Here is a 22,737-nt window from a genome sequence, read left to right as displayed (position 1 = left end):
AAGTGTCACCATATCATGTTTCTATACATGTATAAGGATGTTAGTGTGCATAAATAAATTTTCTGTATTATAAAAGAAAACAAAGTAGCAAACAGTGGGCAGGAAGAAAAAAAACATAATAAATGGTTAAGGGCTTGTGATGATTAAGGTAATGTGTCAACTTGTCTAGGGCTACCGGGTGCTCAGTCATTTGGTCAAAAATTTTGGGAGTGTCTGTGAGGATGTTGTGGATGAACTGAACATTTGAATCAGTAAAATGAGAAAAGCAGATTGCCCTCCCTACCATGGAAACATGGATGGGCCTTATGGATCAGTTGGAAACTTGAATAAAACAAAAAGGCTGAAGTAGAGGGAAATCTAGCTGCCTGACTGACTTCAGTCTTTTCCTTCCTTTGGACTCAAACTGATCATCAGCTCTTCTTGGATTTCAAGCCTGCCAGTATCCAGAGTGGAACATATCCCATCAGTACCCCTGGCTCTCCAGCTGACCAACCAATGGTCATGGGACTTTCCAAGCTCCACCATCTTGTGAGCCAGGCCTTTATAATAAATCTCTTTATCTTGTTCTATAAATCCTCCTGGTTCTCTTTCTCTGGAGAACACTAACTAATACAGTGCTGAATATCAGTGGTATTTTAGAAATTCTGAAAATGTATGAAGATAAAATCCAGCAACAAAAATGGCCAAAGTACATGGTTTAGAAACTTGCATAAGAAATATAAATGGCCTATAAACAGTTCTCAACCTCACAAATAATTGAGTAAATAAAACTGAAATGAGATGTCATGTTTTCCGTATTTGATAGGGCAAAAAGGTAGAAGAACGATAATATACATCTGTGACAAAAATACCATGGGATAGGATTCACGTATTTGTGTTGGCACTGCAAATGGTTCAAGGATTTGCGGAGAAGATTTCACAGTACCTACCAAACTTTTAAATGTGCATACTATTTAACATAGAAATTCCTCTTTAATAATTAATCAACAGGAATATTCTCCCAAATATACAAAGATATATGCATGGATTTCAATGCAGCATTATTTATAATAGATAAAGAAATGTCTATCAATGGGGAATTGGTCTAGTAAATTAATAATTTAAGGTATAGTCATAGGTTCATTGCTATGCAACCATTAAATTAATAAGCATATCAGTAAGTACTCAGTAAAAAAAAAAAAAGTTGTCATGATAAACTGAAAAACTATTAAACAGAAAAAGAATAACAGAACAATAGATAGAGACCAATTCTATTTTCACAACCATAGATACAAATTGTGTGTATTTGTGTGTTACAGTTCTGAAAAGTTACACGTCAGGTTGTGCCCAGGAGATTGGTAAGGATTTTTTCATTTTCACCCTTACACTTTGGTTTGGTTTGTTTTTTTTTTTTTTTTTTAAAGATTTTATTTATTTATTTGTCAGAGAGAGAGAGTGAGAGCGAGCACAGGCAGACAGAGTGGAAGGCAGAGGCAGAGGGAGAAGCAGGCTCCCTGCGGAGCAAGGAGCCCGATGTGGGACTCGATCCCAGGACACTGGGATCATGACCTGAGCCGAAGGCAGCTGCTTAACCAACTGAGCCACCCAGGCGTCCCTGGTTTGTATTTTTAATCATGAGCATGAGAATTTCTAACTCAGACAGGGGACATTGTGCTAGCCAAAAAAAGGAAAGAGCATCTCTAAGGGCAAAATCTCTTATATGTGGAGATTTAAAAAGCAGATTACTTACCCCAATGTAACAAAGCCACACAGAATTTTTGACAAGTCATCTTACTTCAGAGAAGTAAACCTGAAAAACAGTACATCTAAAACAAATAACATACAACACACAAAAACACCCAACATCGATCTCTACAAGTTGTCTGGGGAAATATAAAACGAAAAGGATTATGAATAAGTCTTTAACTTTTAATCCCCTATAATACTGTGCATCAACATTAGAGAAGTGTCTCACATTAAAGTAGAGCTAGACATTATAGATTCATTCCCGTGCACATGCTTAAAATATAATATTAGCTACATATCACATATAGTTTATTCAAAATATTTTTAATGTTCCTTTATGCCATGACAAACCAGGCATCATAGGGTAAGACCAAATTTTTAACTAAACAAAAGTGTTCATAAGGTTGATTCAATACGTACACCATCAAACATTAATTTTTTTCATACTCAACTCTTAAATTTCTCTTATTTTCTAAAGCCATTACATTCACTATAATACTACAAAGCCAAACAGTTATTGCATAGGTAATGACTGTATATTTATTTCCAATGAAGAGGAGAAAATTACCCTGTAAACTTGTGGAAACCCTTAGTGTTTTTTTGCAGATGCAGTAATACTCACATTGGAGAGTTATCAGAGTAATCTAAGGAAAGGTTGAGGGCTTAATATATCCAAATCATAGGCTGAATTCAAGGGATAAGCTTTCCCATGAAGTCTACTCAATTTGAAATACATCATGAATAAGATTATTTGTACTAGGACATCATGAATTAGATTGGCAGCATAATTTTAATATATTGGGCTTTGATTCGTAATGAAAGCCTAAATGTTTTTGTTGTTCCAGTGTTTTTTGTTACCTCAAACTGGGGATTCAGCTCACTACAGAAAGTTAATCTGAGGTAAAAAGCTCTGAATTAGGTGTCAGGAGTCTTGAATGTTAATCTAGACTCTCCAACTAATCAGCTGTAGGACTTGGGACTTCGACACTCTAGACCTCAGGTTCCTTATATACAAATCCCCCTGATGGGTGAGCTCTATAATCCCTTTCAGAGCTTCCCATGATTCTGAGAGATTTTATTTTAAAATGGAACTCACAGCTTTACCACAAAGAATATTATAAAATATAAAGTGAGAAACATGTCTCATAAGTCACATCTGCAAATTGGCACCATGTGATGAATAAACAGGAAAACACGTTTGTTTAGTTCATGACTTAATGACGCTCAGGAAGAGAAGGGATGAGCATAAACATTTTGCTGTCTGATAAATTTGTTTTTCAGCCTCTCAGTTTTCATCAGAAGTTTGATTCCTTATACACGGATATCACAATGTGTCTTTAGGACTAAACATCCTTTCGATTGGTCTTTGGACTCCTCATTATCTAATCATATGAATTTTTTTAAAGATTTTATTTATTTATTTGACAGACAGAGATCACAAGTAGGCAGAGAGGCAGCAGGGGGGGGGAGGGAAGCAGGCTCCCTGCTGAGCAAAGAGCCCAATGTGGGGCTCAATCCCAGGACCCCGAGATCATGACCTGAGCCGAAGGCAGCGGCTTAATCCACTGAGCCACCCAGGCGCCCCTCATATGAATTTTTTGATACCTGTTTGTGATACAAAATTTTCTCCTAAGGGGAGGTTGCTGGGGGGATGGATGAAATAACTGATGGGGATTAAGGAGGGCACTTGCTGCGATGAGCACGGGCTGCGGTATGGAAGTATTGTACCACTACATTCTATACCCGAAACTAATTATTACACTGTTTGTTAACTAACTGGAATTTAAATTCAAACTTTTAAAAAATATCTCTTAAAATAAACCTAAAAGCAATTTCATAATCAGGATGTGTCATAGATACAACATATCATTAGACTAAGTGTTTTGAATGAACCAACTGGTGGCAGATAATTCAGGCCAACAATTGATTTGACTCACTTTTAACTCAACTGATCTTTCGAGTCAAATGACCAAACAGCTCAGTTGTTCTTGCTTATATAAGACAAGCATTCTTTTATTTAATGTTCCATGCAAAACACAAATTATTCTTATGGTTTGAATTCTTGCAGGCAGGTTTCACTCTTACATAACAGAGAAACAAGCACAACAATGAAAAGGGAATAGATGCAACCTTGAAGAGAGTGTGAAATATGTCCCCTTTTATAGACTCAATGAGACAAATATTTATACGACCCTACATTGTACCAGAAAGGAATATATAAAGAGGTTTACGGAAACACAAATAATACTGAAAAAAAAAAAAAAAAAGGCAGAAGTTTTTAAGCTGCGAGGAAAAAAAAAATCAAGCAAAGCGAAACCTAATGGTAAGATGACCAAAGTAAGTGTAATATACAAAATGCCATTAAGTTGAATTCACTTTTTAAAGATGAACTATTAATTTCCTTTATGCTTTCTTCTGATCAAATTGTTCAATCATATATTCAGAGTGCTTTTACACTAAAATGAAACCAACAGCTCAGGGGAAATGTTCAAATAATCCTAACACTAACAACAGAAAGAAATTTTTTTTTAAGTTTTTATTTAAATTCCAGTTACTTGACATACAGTATAATATTAGTTTCAGGAATAGAATTTAGTGATTCATCACTTACAACGCCCAATGTTCACCACAAGTGTCCTCCTTAATACCACCACCCAGTTAACCCATCCCCCACCCAACTCTCTTGAGTAACCATCAGTTTGTTTTCTCTAGTTAAGAGTCTATTTATTGGTTTACTTCTCTTATTTCCCCCATATTCATTTGTTTTGTTTCTTAAATTCCACATATGAGTAAAATCATATACTACTTTTCTTTATCTGACTAATGTATGCTGCTTATTTTAATGCTCTCTAGCTACAACCATGTCATTACAAATGGCAAAGATTTTATTTTTTTATGACTGGGTAATATCAGAAAGAAATTTTTGCCTGAATAACTTCAAAACAGGTAACATCCTCATGAGCATCCTAACCGTACCAAAGTTTCATGGGAACTTCCCAATTCAACAGTTCCTCAGCCCCTACACTGCCGACATCCTATTCTAAGCCACCACCCTCTCTTCCCCGACAGTCAGAAGCACCTCCGACCTTGTCTCCCTTCTGCTGCCCTTATGCCTCAGTTCAGTCTATCTCAAGGCAGTAGCCAGAGTGGTCTAGATCATGTCTGTCTTGCCCCAAATACTACAGTACTTGCCTTTTCATTCTGAGTACAAGTCTCAGTCCTACATAGAACTACAAGGTCCTGGATTTCGAATGTCCCTCTGATCTCATCAACTACTGCTCTTCCTTTGTTCAAGTCACCTTCTCAAAGCCTTCCCTGCTAGCCCAACTAATAGTTCAACACCCTCCCCACCCAAACATGCCATACCTGCTGATCTGCTGAATTTTCTCCTGATTTCTTCACACTATCTAATGTGAATATGACTTCTTGTTTTTCTTGCTTATTGTCTAACTCTCCCCACTAGAATGTAGACTCCCCTAAACCAAGACTTTTTTTTTTACTGTTTCCTTTTCATCATTATATCCTTCACCCATAGAAGGCTGCCTCTCACCTACTAGGTGCTTGCTATATATTAACTGAATGAATGAGTGAATGAAGGAATGGCATGATATGACTCTTTCTTGAATATTCCTTAAAATAGCCTGGTGGCATCATACCAAGAAAATAACAACAATCTTCAAAAGACGTATTATGTGGATAACAAAGATGTGATACACACACACATAGAGAGAGAGAGAGAGAGAGAATTATACAGCCATAAAAAAGGATGAGATCTTGACAAAATGGATGGACAACATAGATATTAGGTGTAATAAGTCAAACTGAGAAAGACAAATACCATGTGATTTCACCTATATGTGGAACCTAAAAATACCCAAAACAAATGAATAAACAAACAGAAAGCAGAATCAGACTTTCAAATATAGAGAACAAACTGATTGTCAGAGAACAAACTGATTGTTGCCAAGCACTCCCTTAACTATTTTTTTTTTTAAAGATTTTATTTATTTATTTGACAGAGAGAAATCACAAGTAGATGGAGAGGCAGGCAGAGAGAGAGAGAGAGGGAAGCAGGCTCCCTGCCGAGCAGAGAGCCCGATGCGGGACTCGATCTCAGGACCCCGAGATCATGACCTGAGCCAAAGGCAGCGGCTCAACCCACTGAGCCACCCAGGTGCCCCTCCCTTAACTATTTTTAAATATGGATCTTGTTGGGACATCTGGGTGGCTCAGTTGGTTAAGCGTCAGACTCTTGATTTCAGCTCAGATCATGATCTCAGGGTTGTGAGATCAAGCCCCACATAGAGCTTCACAGCAGAGTCGGCTTGGGATTCTCTCGTCTCCTTTTGCCCCTTCCCCTCACTCTCTCTCTCAAACAAATAAATAAAACCTTTTAAAAAAATAAATAGATACGTATATTGTTGAGAATTTGGTAAGAGCAAGGTACCAACTGCCAGGAGGAGATACATACATCCAAAATTAGACCTATAATTTCAGGGGGCTAACAAACCCTGAAATTCCTCTAAATTCATCTAAAGCCTCCCAATTTAGAGTTTATTTAGATAAATAAATTGCAGTCCTCTGTAAGTATAGCTCCTATAAATTGAGCCACTGATAGACATCAAGCTATGAGGAGTTAGAGATAATACTGCCTAGCGTTCCCTCTAGAATATAGTCATTCTATGTTGACAGTTAAGATAAATAATGTGTTTTATTTGAAATTTTCATAAAACATATAAAGATGCATTCATAGATTGATCTAAATGACCCACCCATAACATCTAAATCTGTGGTCAGTAATTCAATTTTCATAAAACACCAGAGTAATCATATTATACATGTCACTGACTCTGGAGCTATTATTATAAACTTCAAACAAAAGGAGAAATAAAAAACTATATTCTCCTGAATTACAATATTATGGCTTTTCAGAAGAAAATCAGACTTCAACTTCTATCATAGAAGATTTTTTGTGTATCTTTATGTATCAAATTCTACTTAAATATAAAGGAGAATGGTCTCAATTAGTGTTTGAGTGGAAGAAAGGAAATTATTTACAACTTGCTCCAATGATCTCACAAAGTCTCTAGGTTTGTAGAAAAGTTTATGAGTAGGAAAAGCAATTCTGACAATTCCGTTGCCTTGATGAGTAAACTTAATGAGCGCCATCTGCCACTAATTCTTGCTTTTACTTTCTGCTAGACAGGCGCCCATTTTTCACTTAACACCATTTAAGTATTTTATCTAAATATAAATGAAAAACCCTATTTCTTCAAATGTCAAAATAAATATAGCCTGATTTATTTCTACTAACCCTGTCATTTTCAGTATGTTTACTTTTATTTCTTCATTTAGGGCAGAAATTGGTGATGCTATTCCTTCCCATCAAGTAGCTGTTAAAGACTTATATTATTTTAAAAGTTAAAAAAAAAACCTTTCATCATTTTGGTATAAGCATTTGTTGCTTTGAAAACTTAATTTTAAGTGTTTTAATTCCTGATGTGGCTCTAATTGTGTGATCTTGTTGCAAATTAATTCCTTGAAAATACAGAGGGATAAACTGTGATTCAGAGACGTAGGTACCATAAACTCAACAAAGTTGAGTCAGAATAGGCATCTTACCTATAAAGTAATTTAAAAATCTATATGTAAGTTAACTCATTTAATTATTAGCTAAATATTTGGTAAAATATAAGTTACCAGATGAAGAACTAGAAATATAAAAATCAATAATAAATTGCTAATTTTAACTTGTTATTTTTAATAAGTAACATTATTTTCTGACTTTTTTATGTATCAAAGTTCCATAATACCAATATGAGTAAAGTACCATGGGACTTCACATTCAAGATAACAAACTAAACAAATAAACTGAACTTCTCTTACTCCTGAGATGTCTCTAGTATTACAGTAAAATAAATCATTATTAACCAATAGAACACAGAATGAGAAGGGAACAGCAGCAAAAGAGAGATTTAAACAAATTTCTGGAAGATGAAGCAAAGATCAATGAAGGAAGTGACCACACAGGATATTTGAGGAAGGAACTGTCATCAATGAAGAAACAAATTTACTTAGCAAAACCCTGGAGATGCTCCAAATGGTAAAGGGCAGAGTGATATGGGGCCAAAAGGAGAGAGAGTTTTAGTCTGTATATGTGATATCTGACTTTCTTTATCCCCTCATGAACAATTCACAGCAGCCAAATCTAACTCCCTCTGTCAGAGGAGTGATTTACATCAAGAGAAACAACTCTGGCTAGTTTAAATAGGAAAATAAATAGTAAAATTATTGGGTACCTCACAGAACCTCAGTGAGAGCCAGAGACCTTGACTAATAAAGCACACAGTCAAGAATCTCACCCAAAATCCCATGTAAATTTCTCTAGAAAAGATAACCCTGCTACCATGCTAAGACATTACATGTTATGACTGAAACCTCAAAGACTACTTCCTCTGAGTTCCTCTGAGCTCATCTGTTCTTCCATAACCCACACTTCTGATATAAGATTTGGCATGAATGTCTCTCACCGATGCAGCCTAGTTCACAGACTACATTTAGGCAGCCAGGAAACTTGAAAAAATAGGGATTTATAAGGTGGGGAAATCTCCAAACATAGATAAAATATCCAAAGATGTCAAATAGCCAAAAAGAATTAAAAAATTGTTGCATACACTCCTATATATTAAAGGCATTAAAAAGTACAAGTTACTTGAAGAGAACTTGGGCTTTCAGTATAGACTTGACATGAACATGGTAAAGAACTTACATGTTCTGATAAAAGGCAACTCCCCACTCAAGTTCCTAGAATAAAGCCTACCAGTTGACAAATACTGCCCATATGCTCACAATTCACATTCTTCATATTTTTCCCCTTAACAGCCATGTTGAATGAAGACATGAACTAAGACATGAAGACTTCAGCATAATGAAAAAATTTTGTAAAAAGAGGGGGAAAAAAAAAAAGAAAACCTCCCACAGGAGACATAGATAACTCAGAGTAGAAAAAATAGCTTTCATAAATGTTCATGAGTATCTTCAAGGACATTTTCAGAAGACACTGCACCCATAAATTCAAAGATTGCTCTGACAAAGGAATCATCATTAAAGAAAGAGCTTTAGAAAATCGTATGCACAGTTGCAAAAACATTTTTCAACAGAAATGTTAGAAAACACTTTTGCATAATTAATTCCTCCCCAAAAGGAAAAAAGAAAAAAGAAATACTTAAAGAAAAAGGCCAAATGATCTATATCCAAACAGCAGTAGTTCCAGAAAAAGAGAATAAAGAGAAAATGATCAATGAAATAAAATGAAAAACTTTTCCAGAGGTGATAAGAGACACAAGTTTTCAAACTGAAGGAAAAAAAAAAAAAAAAGAAAAGTGTACCAAGTCCAAGGAGTAAGAACGGAAAAAATATCCACTGCTAAACATATCCCTAAGAAATTACAGAAGAGCAAAGAAAGGAAGACAGGAAACATTTCCAGAGAAGAAAAAAAATCTCTAAAGGAATGAGAAAGAGAATGGAAGCAAAGGTTTTATACCAAAACAAAGAATTCTAGAAGATAATCCAGTGATGACTGATGGAAAATTATTTACAGTGGAAAATTCTATTAGCCAGTCAAGCAAGTATCAGAGCAAAGCAAATATATTTTCAATAACACAATGACTTAGAAAATTTATATTCTATAAATCTCTTTCTCAGAAGGAATTTTACAAGGTATTCCAGCCAAATGAGAAGTAAACCAAGAAAGAGGGATTCAGGGATTCAGGATTCAGGAAAGCAAAACTACAACCCAGCTGATGGCTCCACAGGCTTGAGAATGACCAGTCCAGATAGCAGCTGACCCCTGAAAGGAAATAACCAGAAGGGAGGCAGGAATGGACGTAACTCAATGGGTAATATGATTCTGAAGCTGCAAAAATGTGACAAAAGCAAAAACCCAAAACAAAAACAGAACCCACAGAATAGCACAAGGGAAAAAAGGAAGTCATATTTCAAAATTGAAGCCACTAGACCAAATAAGAATATGAGTTCACAGTCGACAAAAAGAAGAATGAAATTGATCCCCAAAAAATAAAGAAGACTGGATAAAAACCCCCAAAATTAAAGATACAATGGAGAAGGCCCACCTACCTTCTCTCAACAGGAAAAAATAAAGTTAATTTTAAAAAGCTTTATGAAGAGTCCTGATCTAAATATGAACCAAAATAAAATATGGCATACTTTTTTTTAAGTAGGCTCTATACCCAACATGGGGTTGAAGTCAAGACCCCAAACTCAAAGGTCCCATGCTCTATGGACTGAGCCAGCCAGGTGCCGCATATATGGCACAATTTTGACCAAGTGCAGAATTAAGGAATCCATTTGAAAGACAGGAGAATTCCTTAACCTTGATTCCGAGAATATTCTCTTTTGGGTGGCTAAGGAGTCATACATATTAAATGAAATGACACTTCTTGATTCTGCAGTGAATGATATTTATGGTCATAATAACATTAATGCTATTTATAGATTTTTCAACTTTTTGGTTCAACCAATAGACAAAAATGAAAGATTCAATTAATTATAATACTAAATGTGGAATATTAACAATAGTCTCACTACACACTTCTCAAAACTTGGGCGATATGATTGTATAAGAAGAGAGAATGGGAAGGCAAAGAATGAAATATCCCAACCTGATGATGGAAGGAGTCGAGAAGAACTACCTGTAGTGAATGGGACAGAAATAGTGGAGGGAATTACAAATGTAACCAATTAAGAAGCTCAGGAAATTGGTATAATTATATGCAGGAATAGAGAAAGAAAGAAGGCAAAACTAGTAAGCTAAATTCTCTTCTATGACGCTGTTTATGGTTGATAAATGAAAAGAAGTCAGTATAAGCACATTACCCAGCCCTTCAGAGGAAGCCACATGTCTAGGAACCAAAACCAGAAATGGTTCAAGTTAGTTGTTCCCAAGGTCAGCACGGAGAAGGTATGGGGCAGGGGGTGAGATTTTTTTGATTGCAGTAGATTTTTGTAACCATGTGCATGGATTATTTTCATGTAAAATTATTACTGAGTCCTTTTAACTAAAGAGAGGGCTATGAGATTTCAGAGAAAATAGCTACTAACATAGTCCTAGGGGCCAATGAAAGGTTCACAGAAGTGATATTTTAGTTGAACTCCAAGAAACACAAAAGAAGAGAGTACTGCTGTATTTCTTCCATTTTAAGGTTCACAAAATGTTAACATCTCTGACATCAAGATCTTTGTTAAAATCGATGTTATCTCACAATTACCAATAGCCCAGTAGCAGCTGTGATTGAATTGTCATTGATTGCATACAGACAAACTGGGGCGCTTTCCTCATGACAGACTGGGCAATTTTAACCCATCAATAATTTGGGCAACAAACTATTTAAAGATCATTTGAGGAAGAAAAAGGAGCCCTGAGCAATGTCTAAAAATCTTATGTTGATGTCTTATGGGAAGAACATATAAAGAGCCAGCATAAAGTTTGCAAAATGGACCATGCTGGTAGAAAATCTAAGGAACAATAGTGAAGCATTCTTTTATGAAGTGCCATATCACAAGTATTCTTGATAACCCAGGACATGCTAGTGTTTGGAAAAATACTGACATCAACAGTGCTGAGATGAAAAGTAATTTAAAAAAAAAAAACAAGATTCTGAATGTGAAAAATAACTCCTTAACCAATTTCTTTGATTTATACCTTCCTTACGAGAGTGATACGATTTAAACAAAATCTTTATTTACTAATTCTAAAAGACCTCTTCCAGTATATATAAGACAAAAATTCTAAAGGTTGAAAAAGCATTGTAAAATAGCTATACAGGCAGAGTCTTTTCTTTCTTGGAGGTACAAAAATGATAGTATATCTTAAAAAAAAAAAAAATGATAGTATATCTTAAAAATTCATGATATCTAGATTTACAGAATTACAATTACCTAGAAAGATGGTAATTAGGAGAAATCAGAGAGATTACTTGTAGTTTGGGGAAATCGTAACAGATACCATGGAAGGCATAGGAAGCGTATTTCAGTATTACAAAGGAGATTCACACAGAACCTATGGTCAGTAAAAACAAACATCAGCCAAAGAATATCAATAAAAGACAGTAAGAACTCCAGCGTGCAAACTGATTAGCAGATTTCGAATCAAAGACCAAGAAACCATTTGCCCAGATGACTGCTTTTTATAGAAAGAACGTTTTTTACATCCTGTTTGTTCTGTGTAAAAACCTTCTCTACCTCAAATCAAAACTATGACTAGCAGTGTTGCCAAAAGAACCCAGATAACTAGAGAAATAACCAGCTACCTGCTGGGTAGGTCTAATATGGTATGTCATAATTCTAAGAGATAACATCTTGATAACATGACAGCAGCTATGATTATTGGGTGTTTTTTATGCATGTGTCATTATGTTTTCTCTCTCTGTTGATAGAGTGTGTGTTTATCTATGTCTGTTTATAATTTATTTTCTCTTTAGCTCCTAAACACCAACCAGTTTGGTTCAGAAATTTTGTTGGTGCATACAGATATCTAATTGTTTGATTATCTCATGTTCATTGTTTCTCAATTTTCATAGGTTTAGATACCCAAAGAACAGCTGCGGGATAAAATAAAATGAGAAAACCTGATTCTCAGGAAAACTAAGTTGTCCTATGCCTTCACAAAACAAATATTTGATAGCAGCTGTTCTTAAACATGAGGTCACACTCTTAAAGCCCATTATAATACCATTATAAAAGCTCCTGAGAATCTCTGTTTGTTTCAAATCTTTAGCTATACTCTAGTACAAACAGATAAAACATATACATGTTCCCACAAACCTTACAGAAACTACTGGCCCAGGCGTAAAACATTTCTCTCTGCCCCCAACTTCTTTTCCTCTCTTTCTCATTCACTATCTTACCCATATTGTATACACATTTGCAAGTCTATATTGTTTTCGGATTTCCCCCCACTAACTGGGAATTTAATGGAGCTTGTGTTGAGATTGTTAATATCACAATGCCCCTTAAGAGAATCTCTAGTTAAGTAATTTTCTTTTGATAGTTCACAATACTCTCACGTGGTTCAAATACATGACTCTCTTCTTGGAGATCATTCACCCGTCCCGCCCCCCCCCCCCCCCCCCCCGCAGCAGCTCCCTACAGTTCTGGGCTCTCCTCAGGAGTTCTCCATGCTGTACTTGCCAGGACCATAGCTCTCGCCCAGCTAAGCAGATCCCTGAAAGACTGCACTGGCCAGGCAAACACTCTCCTGCACTGGACTATATTCACTTTGGGGGAGACTTTATGGGCTCCCAAAAAATTGTGTAAGTGGGAAGAGCCTAACCTACTAATTTTATTGAATACATGACTTGCTGACTTTCCTTCAGTGAGAATCAATATTCACAAAAGTTTCTCACGGTCCACCTTAAACATATTGAGTGTTCACAATTCTGAAAAAGATTTTAAACTCCCAAGTATGAAGAACTTGAATTGAACAGTAATTTTCACTACATATCCAGCATTGCTGTGTCTAATACTTCCTATAAATACTTACTAAAATTTACTTGAAAATTATATACTTGCATGAATCACATCTTTTTAAGCTTGGCATGTTGGCAATGTAGGTTTAAGGTTCACATTGCTGGGGGGATGTAAAATGATGAAAGCTGTTCTGGAATGTAGTTTGACAGATTTGTAATGTTAAACACTGAGTTGCCATGTGACTCAGCAATTCCACTCATAGGTATATACCCAAAAAAGATAGAAACATATATTCACATAAAAACTTCTACACAAATGTTAGTAGCAGCATTATACATAACAGCCAAGAAGTGGAAACTTATCCAAATGTCCATCAACTGATGAATGAATAACCAAAAAGGAGTATACCCATAGAATGGAATATTGTTTAGCTATACAAAAAGAATGAGGTACAGATCCATGCTATAGCACAGATTAACCTTGAAAACTTGTTAAGAGGAAAAATTTGGTTGCTAACGACCCCATGGTTTTATTTATATGAAATATCCAGAACAGGCAAATCCATAAACACAGAAAGTAAAGCAGTGGTTTTGAACACAGGAGGAGGAGGATTGGGGAATGAATGCTAATGGGTACAGAGTTTCTTTGAGGAGTAATAAAACTGTTCTCAAACTACATAGTGGTGATGGCTGCATAAATTTCATAAATTTGCTAATGTACTAAAAACCAGTGAGTTTTATACCATAAAAAGATGAATGTTATGTGAATTACAATCAAATAAAGCTATTATTTTGAAAATATGTTCAAATGTCAGGTGTATTTCTATATGGTATCAACAGAGGATGAATTTTTCAAAAGATACTATTTAAAATAAATGTTAAAACATGCAATTCCTGTGATAAATCTTATAAGAAGCTGTCCAAGAACTCCTAAGGAAAATATTAAACAACACTTATGTTTCTTATACCTAAGAAGACCTAATATATTGGGAATTGGTCATGGAGTCTAGGACCAAATATTTAAAGGTATTAATTTCCTTTTAGTTATTTATAGACCCAAAACAATCTCAACACAAGCTCCATTAAATTCCTAACAAATTTTATAGAACTTGACACACTGATTCAAAAACATGTATATAGAAAGGCAAAGGGCCAAGGAATATGCTATTACACTCTTGAAAAAAATTGCATAAAGTGAGAGGATTTGCTGCCACACTTACCAGATAGCAAAATTTAATTTAAATCTTCAGTAATTACAACAATGTGATATGGGCAAAAAAAAAAAAAAAGAGAGACCAAAAGAACAAACACTGGGCCCAGAAACACACCTATGATATATTAACTCCTGATATTTGAAATAATAAATATTTGCTGTTTTAAGTCACTAAACTGGGGGGTAATTTGTTATACAGCAATAGATTAAAAAAAAAAAAAAAAGTGCCGTTCACCAGTATTCCCAGATTTATTTTCCTTTTAGCTTCAAAGAAGATTAACCCTCCCCATCTCCTCTAAGTTAAACATACCACATGACTTCTTTTGCTTCTAAAATATGAATAGTAACAATTCATGTCACTTCCAGACAAAGGTATTTAAAATTAGCTCATGATTATCCATGCTTTTCTTCCCAAACCATACTAACTGGGAAAGGCCTATGTTACAGATTGTACAGCTACAGAATGGTGGACAGTCTCTGAATTTAGACCTCTGAGTTACTAAGGACAGTTGCCCTGGAAAGTTGCTTTCATCCACAGGAAACTTTGCATGAATGAGAAATTAAGTTTTATGGCATTGATGAGATTTGGAGATCATTCGTTACTACAGTGTAACTTACAGATACCAAGCTCAATCTTACTAGTAATTTAGTTCTTTAGAAATAAAAAATAATGAGATAACAACACATACCCACCAGATGGACAAATATTAAATGGTTTTCTTTTTGTTGTTTTTTTTTTTAAGATTTTATTTATTTATTTGACAGACAGAGATCACAAGTAGGCAGAGAGGCAGGCAGAGAGAGAGGAGGAAGCAGGCTCCCTGCTGAGCAGAGAGCCCGATGCAGGGCTCTATCCCAGGACCCTGGGATCATGACCTTAGCCGAAGGCAGAGGCTTTAACCCACTGAGCCACTCAGGTGTCCCTAAATATTAAATGTTTTGAGAATACTTAATTTTGGCAAAAATATAGAGCAATGAAAGCAGGAATGCAAATTGGTAGTGCATAGTGAAAAATGTGGCATTATCTCACAAAGCTACTATTTGCAATCCCTGTGATCTAGTAATTTGACAAACAGTTTTATATTCTGCATCTACGCATCATGACACTTGTAGAAGAAGAATCATAGTTGGTTTATTTATGGTAGAGAAATAAAAAAAGAAAGGAAGGGAAGGGAAGAGAAGGGAAAGGAAGAGTGGAAGGAAGGAATGAAGGAAGGGGGAGAGAGAGAAAGGGGGGGGGACAGAAGGAGGTAGGAAGGAAAGAAGAGAAGAGAAGGAGGAAGGTAGGGAGGAATGGAAATGGCCCGATTATCATAATCAGAATCAGTAAACAATAAGATACTATATATGAATATAGTGAAATATATCCAGCAATGAAAATAAACAACAGCCACAGTCAGCAACAACCTCCGATCAACAAAAAAAATTACTGAGCAGCTCTTTTGTGCTAGGCCCTATTTCAAGTACTGGGGATACAGTAGTGAACTAAACAGAAAAAAAGTCCATTCTCATAGACCTTATATTCTAATCAAAATAAGAAAGGAAAAAAATAATAAGTGAGAAGTCATATAGTATGTTAATGGGTGATAAGCACTATGCGGAAAAGCAAAGGAAAGGGAAAGAAGTGTATTGCAAGGTTAGAGGATGTGTGATTTTAAATGTGATAATCAGAGTAGGCTTCATTGAAAAAGAAGTGTTTGAACATTTCAAGTGTATTCCAGGCACACAAAGGTCGTCTCTGATACAGTCAAGGAATCGCAAGATCAGTGAGAAGAACAGTAGGCAATGAGATCAGATAGGTAAAGTGCATAGGAGAAAAGATCAGGTAGGGTCTTGTAGGTGATCCTAAGAACTTTGGTTTTTAGTCCATATGAACTAGAAAGCTTTTGGAGTTTTTGAAGCAGAAAGGTGACATGATTTGACATATGCAGTAAAAGGAGAGCTCAGATTGCAGGTGTGAGAATAGATTATAGAAGACAAAGGATAAAGGCAGGGAGACCGGTTACAGGGTCCTTGCAATAATTCATGTGGGATAAAATGGCAGCTCAGACCAGGGTGGCAGCCATGGAAGTGATGAGAAGTAATTATATTCTGGGTCGATAAGAGAAAACAAAGAGGATTTCCTGACATGGTACACCTCAGGTATGAGGGAATGGGAGAAACTAAGATGACGCCAAGGTTTGGGGCCAGAGCAACTGAAAGGTGGCTGGAGGTGAAGAAGACAGCAGATAGAGTAGACTTGGGCAAGATGAAGATTCTGTTGGGGTATGTACTCACCAAATGAAAATGGTGAATAGGCAGCTGATACAGAGGCCTGAGGTCAGGGAGAGAAGTTCAGGCATGAGCTCTATCATTTGTGAGTCATCAGTATACAATGGTAAAGATCAAAGAGAAAAAATAAAGAGACTGTATGAAATCATCAGAGTATACAGAGAAAAGAGCTCCTGAGGACTACATCTTAAGGCACTGGAAGAGTAAAACCTCTCAGAGAAGCTCCTGATTGGCAAAGGAGACAGGAGCGGCCAGCAAAGAAAGAGGGAAACCAAGCATCCTTGGTGTCCTGGAGGTCAGTAAGGAAGGCGTACCCTGAGCAGACAGTAATAACGGCGACGATGCTACCAACAGGTGAAGTAAGATCAACACTGACGACTAACTACTGGAATTGGAAAGGTGATGTCACTGGTGACCAGGACAGGGGTAGTTTTGGCAGAGTACTGAAATGGGCTTAAGAGATAATGTAGGGGCGCCTGGGTGGCTCAGTTGTTTAAGAGCCTGCCTTTGGCTCAGGTCCTGATCCCAGGGTCCTGGATCAAGTCCCACGTCGGGCTCCCTGCTCAACGTGGAGCCTGCTTCTCAATCTGCCCCTCTCCCTCACCTCATTCATGCTCTCGCTTTCTCTCAAATAAATAAAATCTTAAAAACAAACAAACAAGAAAATAATGTGAAGAGATATACTGTAGAAGTGAATACAGACAACTCTTCAAAAGATTTTGCTTTAAAGCAGAGTGAAGAAATGGCTTCAGCTCACAAACACGAATGCAACAAAATCTGAAAGAATGCCTTTTAATTTCAAATAACATTTTTTAAGGTAAAACCAAACTTGTGATCAAGAAGGAATAAGCAAGGGACGCCTGGGTGGCTCAGTTGGTTAAGCAGCTGCCTTCGGCTCAGGTCGTGATCCCAGCGTCCTGGGATCGAGTCCCACATCGGGTTCCTTGCTCGGCGGGGAGCCTGCTTCTCCCTCTGCCTCTGCCTGCCATTCTGTCTGCCTGTGCTTGCTCTCTCCCCCTCTCTCTCTCTGATAAATAAATAAAATCTTAAAAAAAAAAAAAAAAAAGAAGGAATAAGCAAGAGGTCTCTAGTTACTGGCATGTTCTCTTACTGGTGTGGTGAATAATAGGGTATTTACCTTATATTTGTCTGTTATAATCCTTTGCTATTATTATTTGTCAACCAGCATATTTATTTTATGTACCTCTCCTCTCTCTATATGTCATATATGTATATATATATATATATATATATGTTCAAAGGGTTATAAAAATTCAAGATTAATAAGATCAAGTTCATGAAAAGACGGCAGATAATATCACTATCGCATCACAAAAAGTTTTAATAAAAAGTATGTGAGAAGGAATATTCCAGATTATAAACAGACCAAATTTGAATTGAAATTCCAAAAGGTTACATGTACTAAGTCTGGCCAGTACGTGAACATTTGCGCCTTTCTGTTTTAATTAAAAGTGGAATTCGTAAATCACATAAAATCTCAAGAATGAGAGGAGACCGTAAGCCCTTTTCTTCATTTTTAACTCCACGGGATATGTTTTTTTAGTATGTGTGCTTGGTTCTCAGTATGAAAACGCAGTACAGTATCTGCCAAGACAATTTTTTTTCTGGATATTTTAAGTTTTATTTCCCAGGTCCACACAGATATTGCACTTCACAAATAAAAACCATTTGATGATATAATAGTGATCTAAGTATGAAGACATGACTGTTTTTTGGGCTTGGGGTTTTTTTTTTCTTTTCTTTAGGTAAATTCATTACAAAAGAGAAGCAGAGTTTTGGCCAGCCATGGTGATGCTCCCAAGCCATGAATGAATCAGGGGTAGACCCTGAGCAATCAGATTCATCTATTGTTTTCCAAAAACCCCTAGAAGGCAGGGTATTTGAGTTTTTCTACTCTCTGTGATTCACCAACTAATTTACTTAACTCCTTGAGCATCAGTTTCAAAGGAGCTGATCACCTGCTTCACCAGAGAATATGAGGCAAGATAATGCCTCAGTGAGTAAGGACACTTGCAGCCCAAAGCGGAAAAGGCCATGGAAATGAGGGAATGTGTTCACAAAAGAGTACTGTACTTGAAATCCACTCCACTCTCCCAAACTACACACACAGCACAGGCTAGGTGGGAACGCATTATTTTATTTTATATCAAAGCCACCAAGAAGATCCAGAAATACTTCTAAAACCTATATCCTAACTACTGATGACTGTGACTCAAATAATTTTAAGTTGTAAGTAACAACAAAAGCCATTCTAACATCCTCTGTCTGCCAACAAACCAACAGTTGTTTGTTTTTTATCAAAAATAAACAAAAGGTAAAAAAAATAAAATAAACAAAAGGTTCACTGACCCTTTGGGGCACACACTTCTTGTACAAATTTTTGCGGGGGTCAATTCCTTATTTCTGGTTTATCTGCTTCACCTCTGCTATTTTCTGGGCTTCATTCCAAGACCGCTAAAATGCATTACTAAAATGGGCATCTCTGGTTTTGAGCTTAATTTCAGAGGCTTTGAAATGGTCTGAAACCATTTTTTAAAATATTTTGCACACAACTATGCTAAAAAGTAACACATGTTGGTCAAGATCAGTAATTGATAGGAAAGGTACAATTTCTGTTTTCCTCCAAAACAATTTTTATTTCCTCCAAATACACAGTACTGAGAGAGAATTAAGTGCTGTGCTAAAGCCATGTGTTTGTGTTGTAGTGTTGCAAATATTGGCTGAAAGTTGAACATAATTCCTTAAGGCAAAGTAAGATATGATCTAAATATTCACATATAAACTACACATTTCTGAACTCTATTATAAGCATTTTTCTCTTTAATTTCTGGTTGGAAAACCCTAAAGACACAAGTCATAAAGGCATACAAAACAAAATGCTGAGATCAAAATAGATTTTTAAAGTGTCATGAAATCATGAACCTAGCAATGTTTGCAACATGTTAAAGAGTTATAGAATTATACATTTTTAAGTTGGGAAGCATCTTAAATATTATTAAGAGGCCCCCAGGATCCAACCCTCCAATCGGACAAATGAGGAAAATGAGACCCAGAGAGGTTAAGCTAACCCCAGCTGTCATGGATAATAAATGGCAAAATCATGCCAAAATCCAGATATTCCGACTGCAAATCCAGAGCTCTGAAAGAGCATTTCTTTCAATATACTTTAATACTTACGGAAATACATGTTAACACAGGGCACTCCGGGCAGACCCTCAATAGAAGGAACTCTTACAGCTCATCTGTTTGCAAACACAAGTCCTCGAAATAGCACTGGCAACAACTAGTTTCTTAGGGGGCTTAACCATACCTGGGGTTTCCACTGACTCCTCGGTTAGGTCTAGTTTTCTCACCTCTACGAATCCCTTTAACCAATGCTTTGGATTCGTTCTTTTGTTTTTCACATTTCTTTGGGGTAGAACGGGAGAGGGTGAAAAAGAGAAGCTGAGATTTTAACCACCCCTGCAGCGCGAGTTTGTTCTCGCCTCAGCCAAACCAACAAGTGCTTCCCCGAGCCCCAGGGCTTACTGGTTTACGTCGCAGTCCCTTCAGTTTCCAAAGTAGGAAGGAGACCTGAAAAAGAAGTTGGCTGCGGGGCGCGTCGCTTCGGGGGCACAGGCAGGTGCGCGCCCGGGTGCGGCCGGCTGCGGTCAGACGCGCGCCCCTATCCTCCTCGTCCCGGGAGCCTCCCGACCCCCGGGCCGGGAGACCGAGAGGCCCCGCCGCCCCTCCCGCCACCCCCGAGCGCTGACCCCTCCGGTGGACCCGCGGGGTCGTCCCCGGACTCCCGGTCCCCCCGTGGCCCGCGGGCTCCGCGCCTGCCGAGCGCGCTCCAGCGCCCCGCTCCTCCAGCTGCCGAGAGCGGGAAAGGGGGCAGTAAGGGATGGAGGAGAGAGAAGCGGGTCCCACCTCGTTGCCGCGGTTCAACCCACAGGGAAGACAAGAGATGGCGGCGGCGCGGGGGCTCCGACACCTGCGTCGCTCGCGCGGGGCGGGCCGAGGGCTCTATGGGCCGTGGGCTCTGCGGTGGGGCGGCTCCGAACTCCTCGCGGGAGGTGCTGGCAACTCTCCGGAGAGCCGAGCGCGGCGCAGTGTGGGGAGGAGGGGCAGGGGGAGCGCGTGGGGTGGGGAGAAGGGAGGGAAGAGCCCGTAGCCGCACGCGCGCGCCCCCCCGCCCTCGGCGACCGCTCCTGGCCGCAGCAGAGGACCCCAGCGCCCAGGGCGACCGCACAGGTGACCGTGGGGAACGCTGCTGCGCGTGGCCGCGGGCCTGGCGGGAGAAGAGAAATGCTGGCGAAGGAGGACGGACCCCTTGCCGGCGGGGAGGCCGAGAGCCCAGAGGATCCCAGCAGGAAGGCGGCGTCGCTGCTTCAGACAGCTGTCAGCTACAGCGCACCCACCTCGCCGCCGGTGGTTCTCAGACCCTGGGCTAGGCACTGGGGTTCCCTCTCCTCCCACTCCCAGACTTCCAGGCCTCTGCTGCATCACGGGCGCAAAATGCTACTATAAAGATTGCAATAATTGACAGGTGTGGAAAAGGAAAGCAAATTGGCAAAGACTCTGTCACCAAGTCACCAACTCACCAAGGATGTTTCAGCCAAGCGTGTGGGTCATGTTTGTCAGGAAGGCTGAAGATGCACTCATGTATCTAAAAGACCATTTACTTCTCTTTCAGTCCTAACACCACTGAATTTCAGGACGACACAAACAAAATCTGTCCTTGAACAGATTCCAACCCCTGATAGACACCCAAAGTGTTCACTCACTAATCTGTGTATTAATATACTCTTTATTGAGGACCTACTGTGTGTCAGACAAATGCGAGGTACAATTACCATGTTCCTTGAACTTGGAGTAAGAACAGACAAGCCAGTGTTCATAAAATTACCAATTATGACAGGTGACATGGAGGAAACCAAGGGGGAAAAGAAAAATAAAGGGGAGTGGACATACTCCAGATTGGGTGATGGTTAATTTTCAAAGGTCTCTAGAAATGAACTTGCCTAATGCCCTCATAATGTGCATCACAGGAAGAGGCAAAGAGAGAAAGTAGCCCAGAGATGTGCATAGGGCCAGAAGCAATGTGTCTTCGCTCCCTGGCCCAACCACTTTGTCAATTTGTGGAACTTTGTAAATGGAACTTTTCACCCATAGGCATTTCCTCTCAGAACCAATGGTACTTTTACAAAGAGCATTTAGATCTCCAGACCACTTGTTGAGACCAATTCATTCAGAAATTTCATATTTGTGCCCTGAGTGGACTTTCTGGGGCATCTGTGGCTAGAAGCACTAACCTTTGAGTTTCATCAAACCTCAGAAAACAAATGTCTCCATTGGATAGAATTGGAGTAGAGATACGGACTTTCCAAAAATTGTTATAAAACAGCACAACAGAATCCTTAATTAGTCTGTATGAACGAGCTTATTGGTTTCCTACAGCTGCCTTAACAAATGCTTAAAAAAAATTTTTTTCTGTCCCTGTTCTGAAGGCAGAAGTCTAAATTAAGTGTCATCAGGCCTGCACTCCTTCCTCAAGATTATGAGGGAACCCTCCCCTGCCTGGAGCAGCTTCTGGAGGCTCCAGGAATCTGTTGGGTTATGGCTGCATCGCTCCACTCTCTGCCTGTGTCTTCCTATGGCCTTCTCCTCCATGTGTCATCTTCTCTGTCTCCTACAAGGACACTTGTTATCAGATTTAGACACCACCCAAATAATCCAAAATGATCTCAGCCCAAGATCCTTAGTTGCATCTGCAAAGACCCTTTTTCCAAAAAGGTCACATTAACAGGCTCTGGGATTTAGAATGTGGGAAGCCACCATCCAACACACTAAAGCTAGCATACCAATAGGGACCAAAATCGTCGTCTATTGGGGTATCAGGGTACCGCTTCAGCACTGTTATACAAACCATATTGACACTAAGTATAAGTTATCATTTCATTGTGGGCTACTAAAAACAGGTATCATTAAACCTGAGCATTATGAGGAATAACTGCCATAAGGAAAAAAAGTGCAGAACCC

At 38.3% G+C, this 22,737-nt stretch overlaps 1 protein-coding gene across 10 annotated transcripts in view; it reads right to left on the bottom strand.

The window, feature by feature from the left end:
* Window positions 1-22,737, bottom strand: part of LEPR (leptin receptor) — a 116,491-nt gene that overhangs the window by 70,062 nt on the left and 23,692 nt on the right. For 4 of the 10 annotated variants that reach the window (XM_059137532.1, XM_059137529.1, XM_059137530.1 and 1 more), the window contains one exon: window positions 1,730-1,789. In XM_059137532.1, coding sequence (XP_058993515.1) covers window positions 1,730-1,769 — 40 coding nt within the window. In that variant the 5' untranslated portion in view covers window positions 1,770-1,789. Of the gene's footprint in view, window positions 1-1,729; window positions 5,694-20,244; window positions 20,290-20,625; window positions 21,028-22,737 lie in introns of those variants that run through there. The other 6 variants (XM_059137526.1, XM_059137524.1, XM_059137525.1 and 3 more) reach the window with 6 other exon arrangements.

Source organism: Mustela lutreola, chromosome 10, assembly GCF_030435805.1.
Source record: "Mustela lutreola isolate mMusLut2 chromosome 10, mMusLut2.pri, whole genome shotgun sequence".
NCBI lineage: Eukaryota > Metazoa > Chordata > Mammalia > Carnivora > Mustelidae > Mustela > Mustela lutreola.
This window is presented reverse-complemented; position numbering and strand designations above follow the sequence as displayed.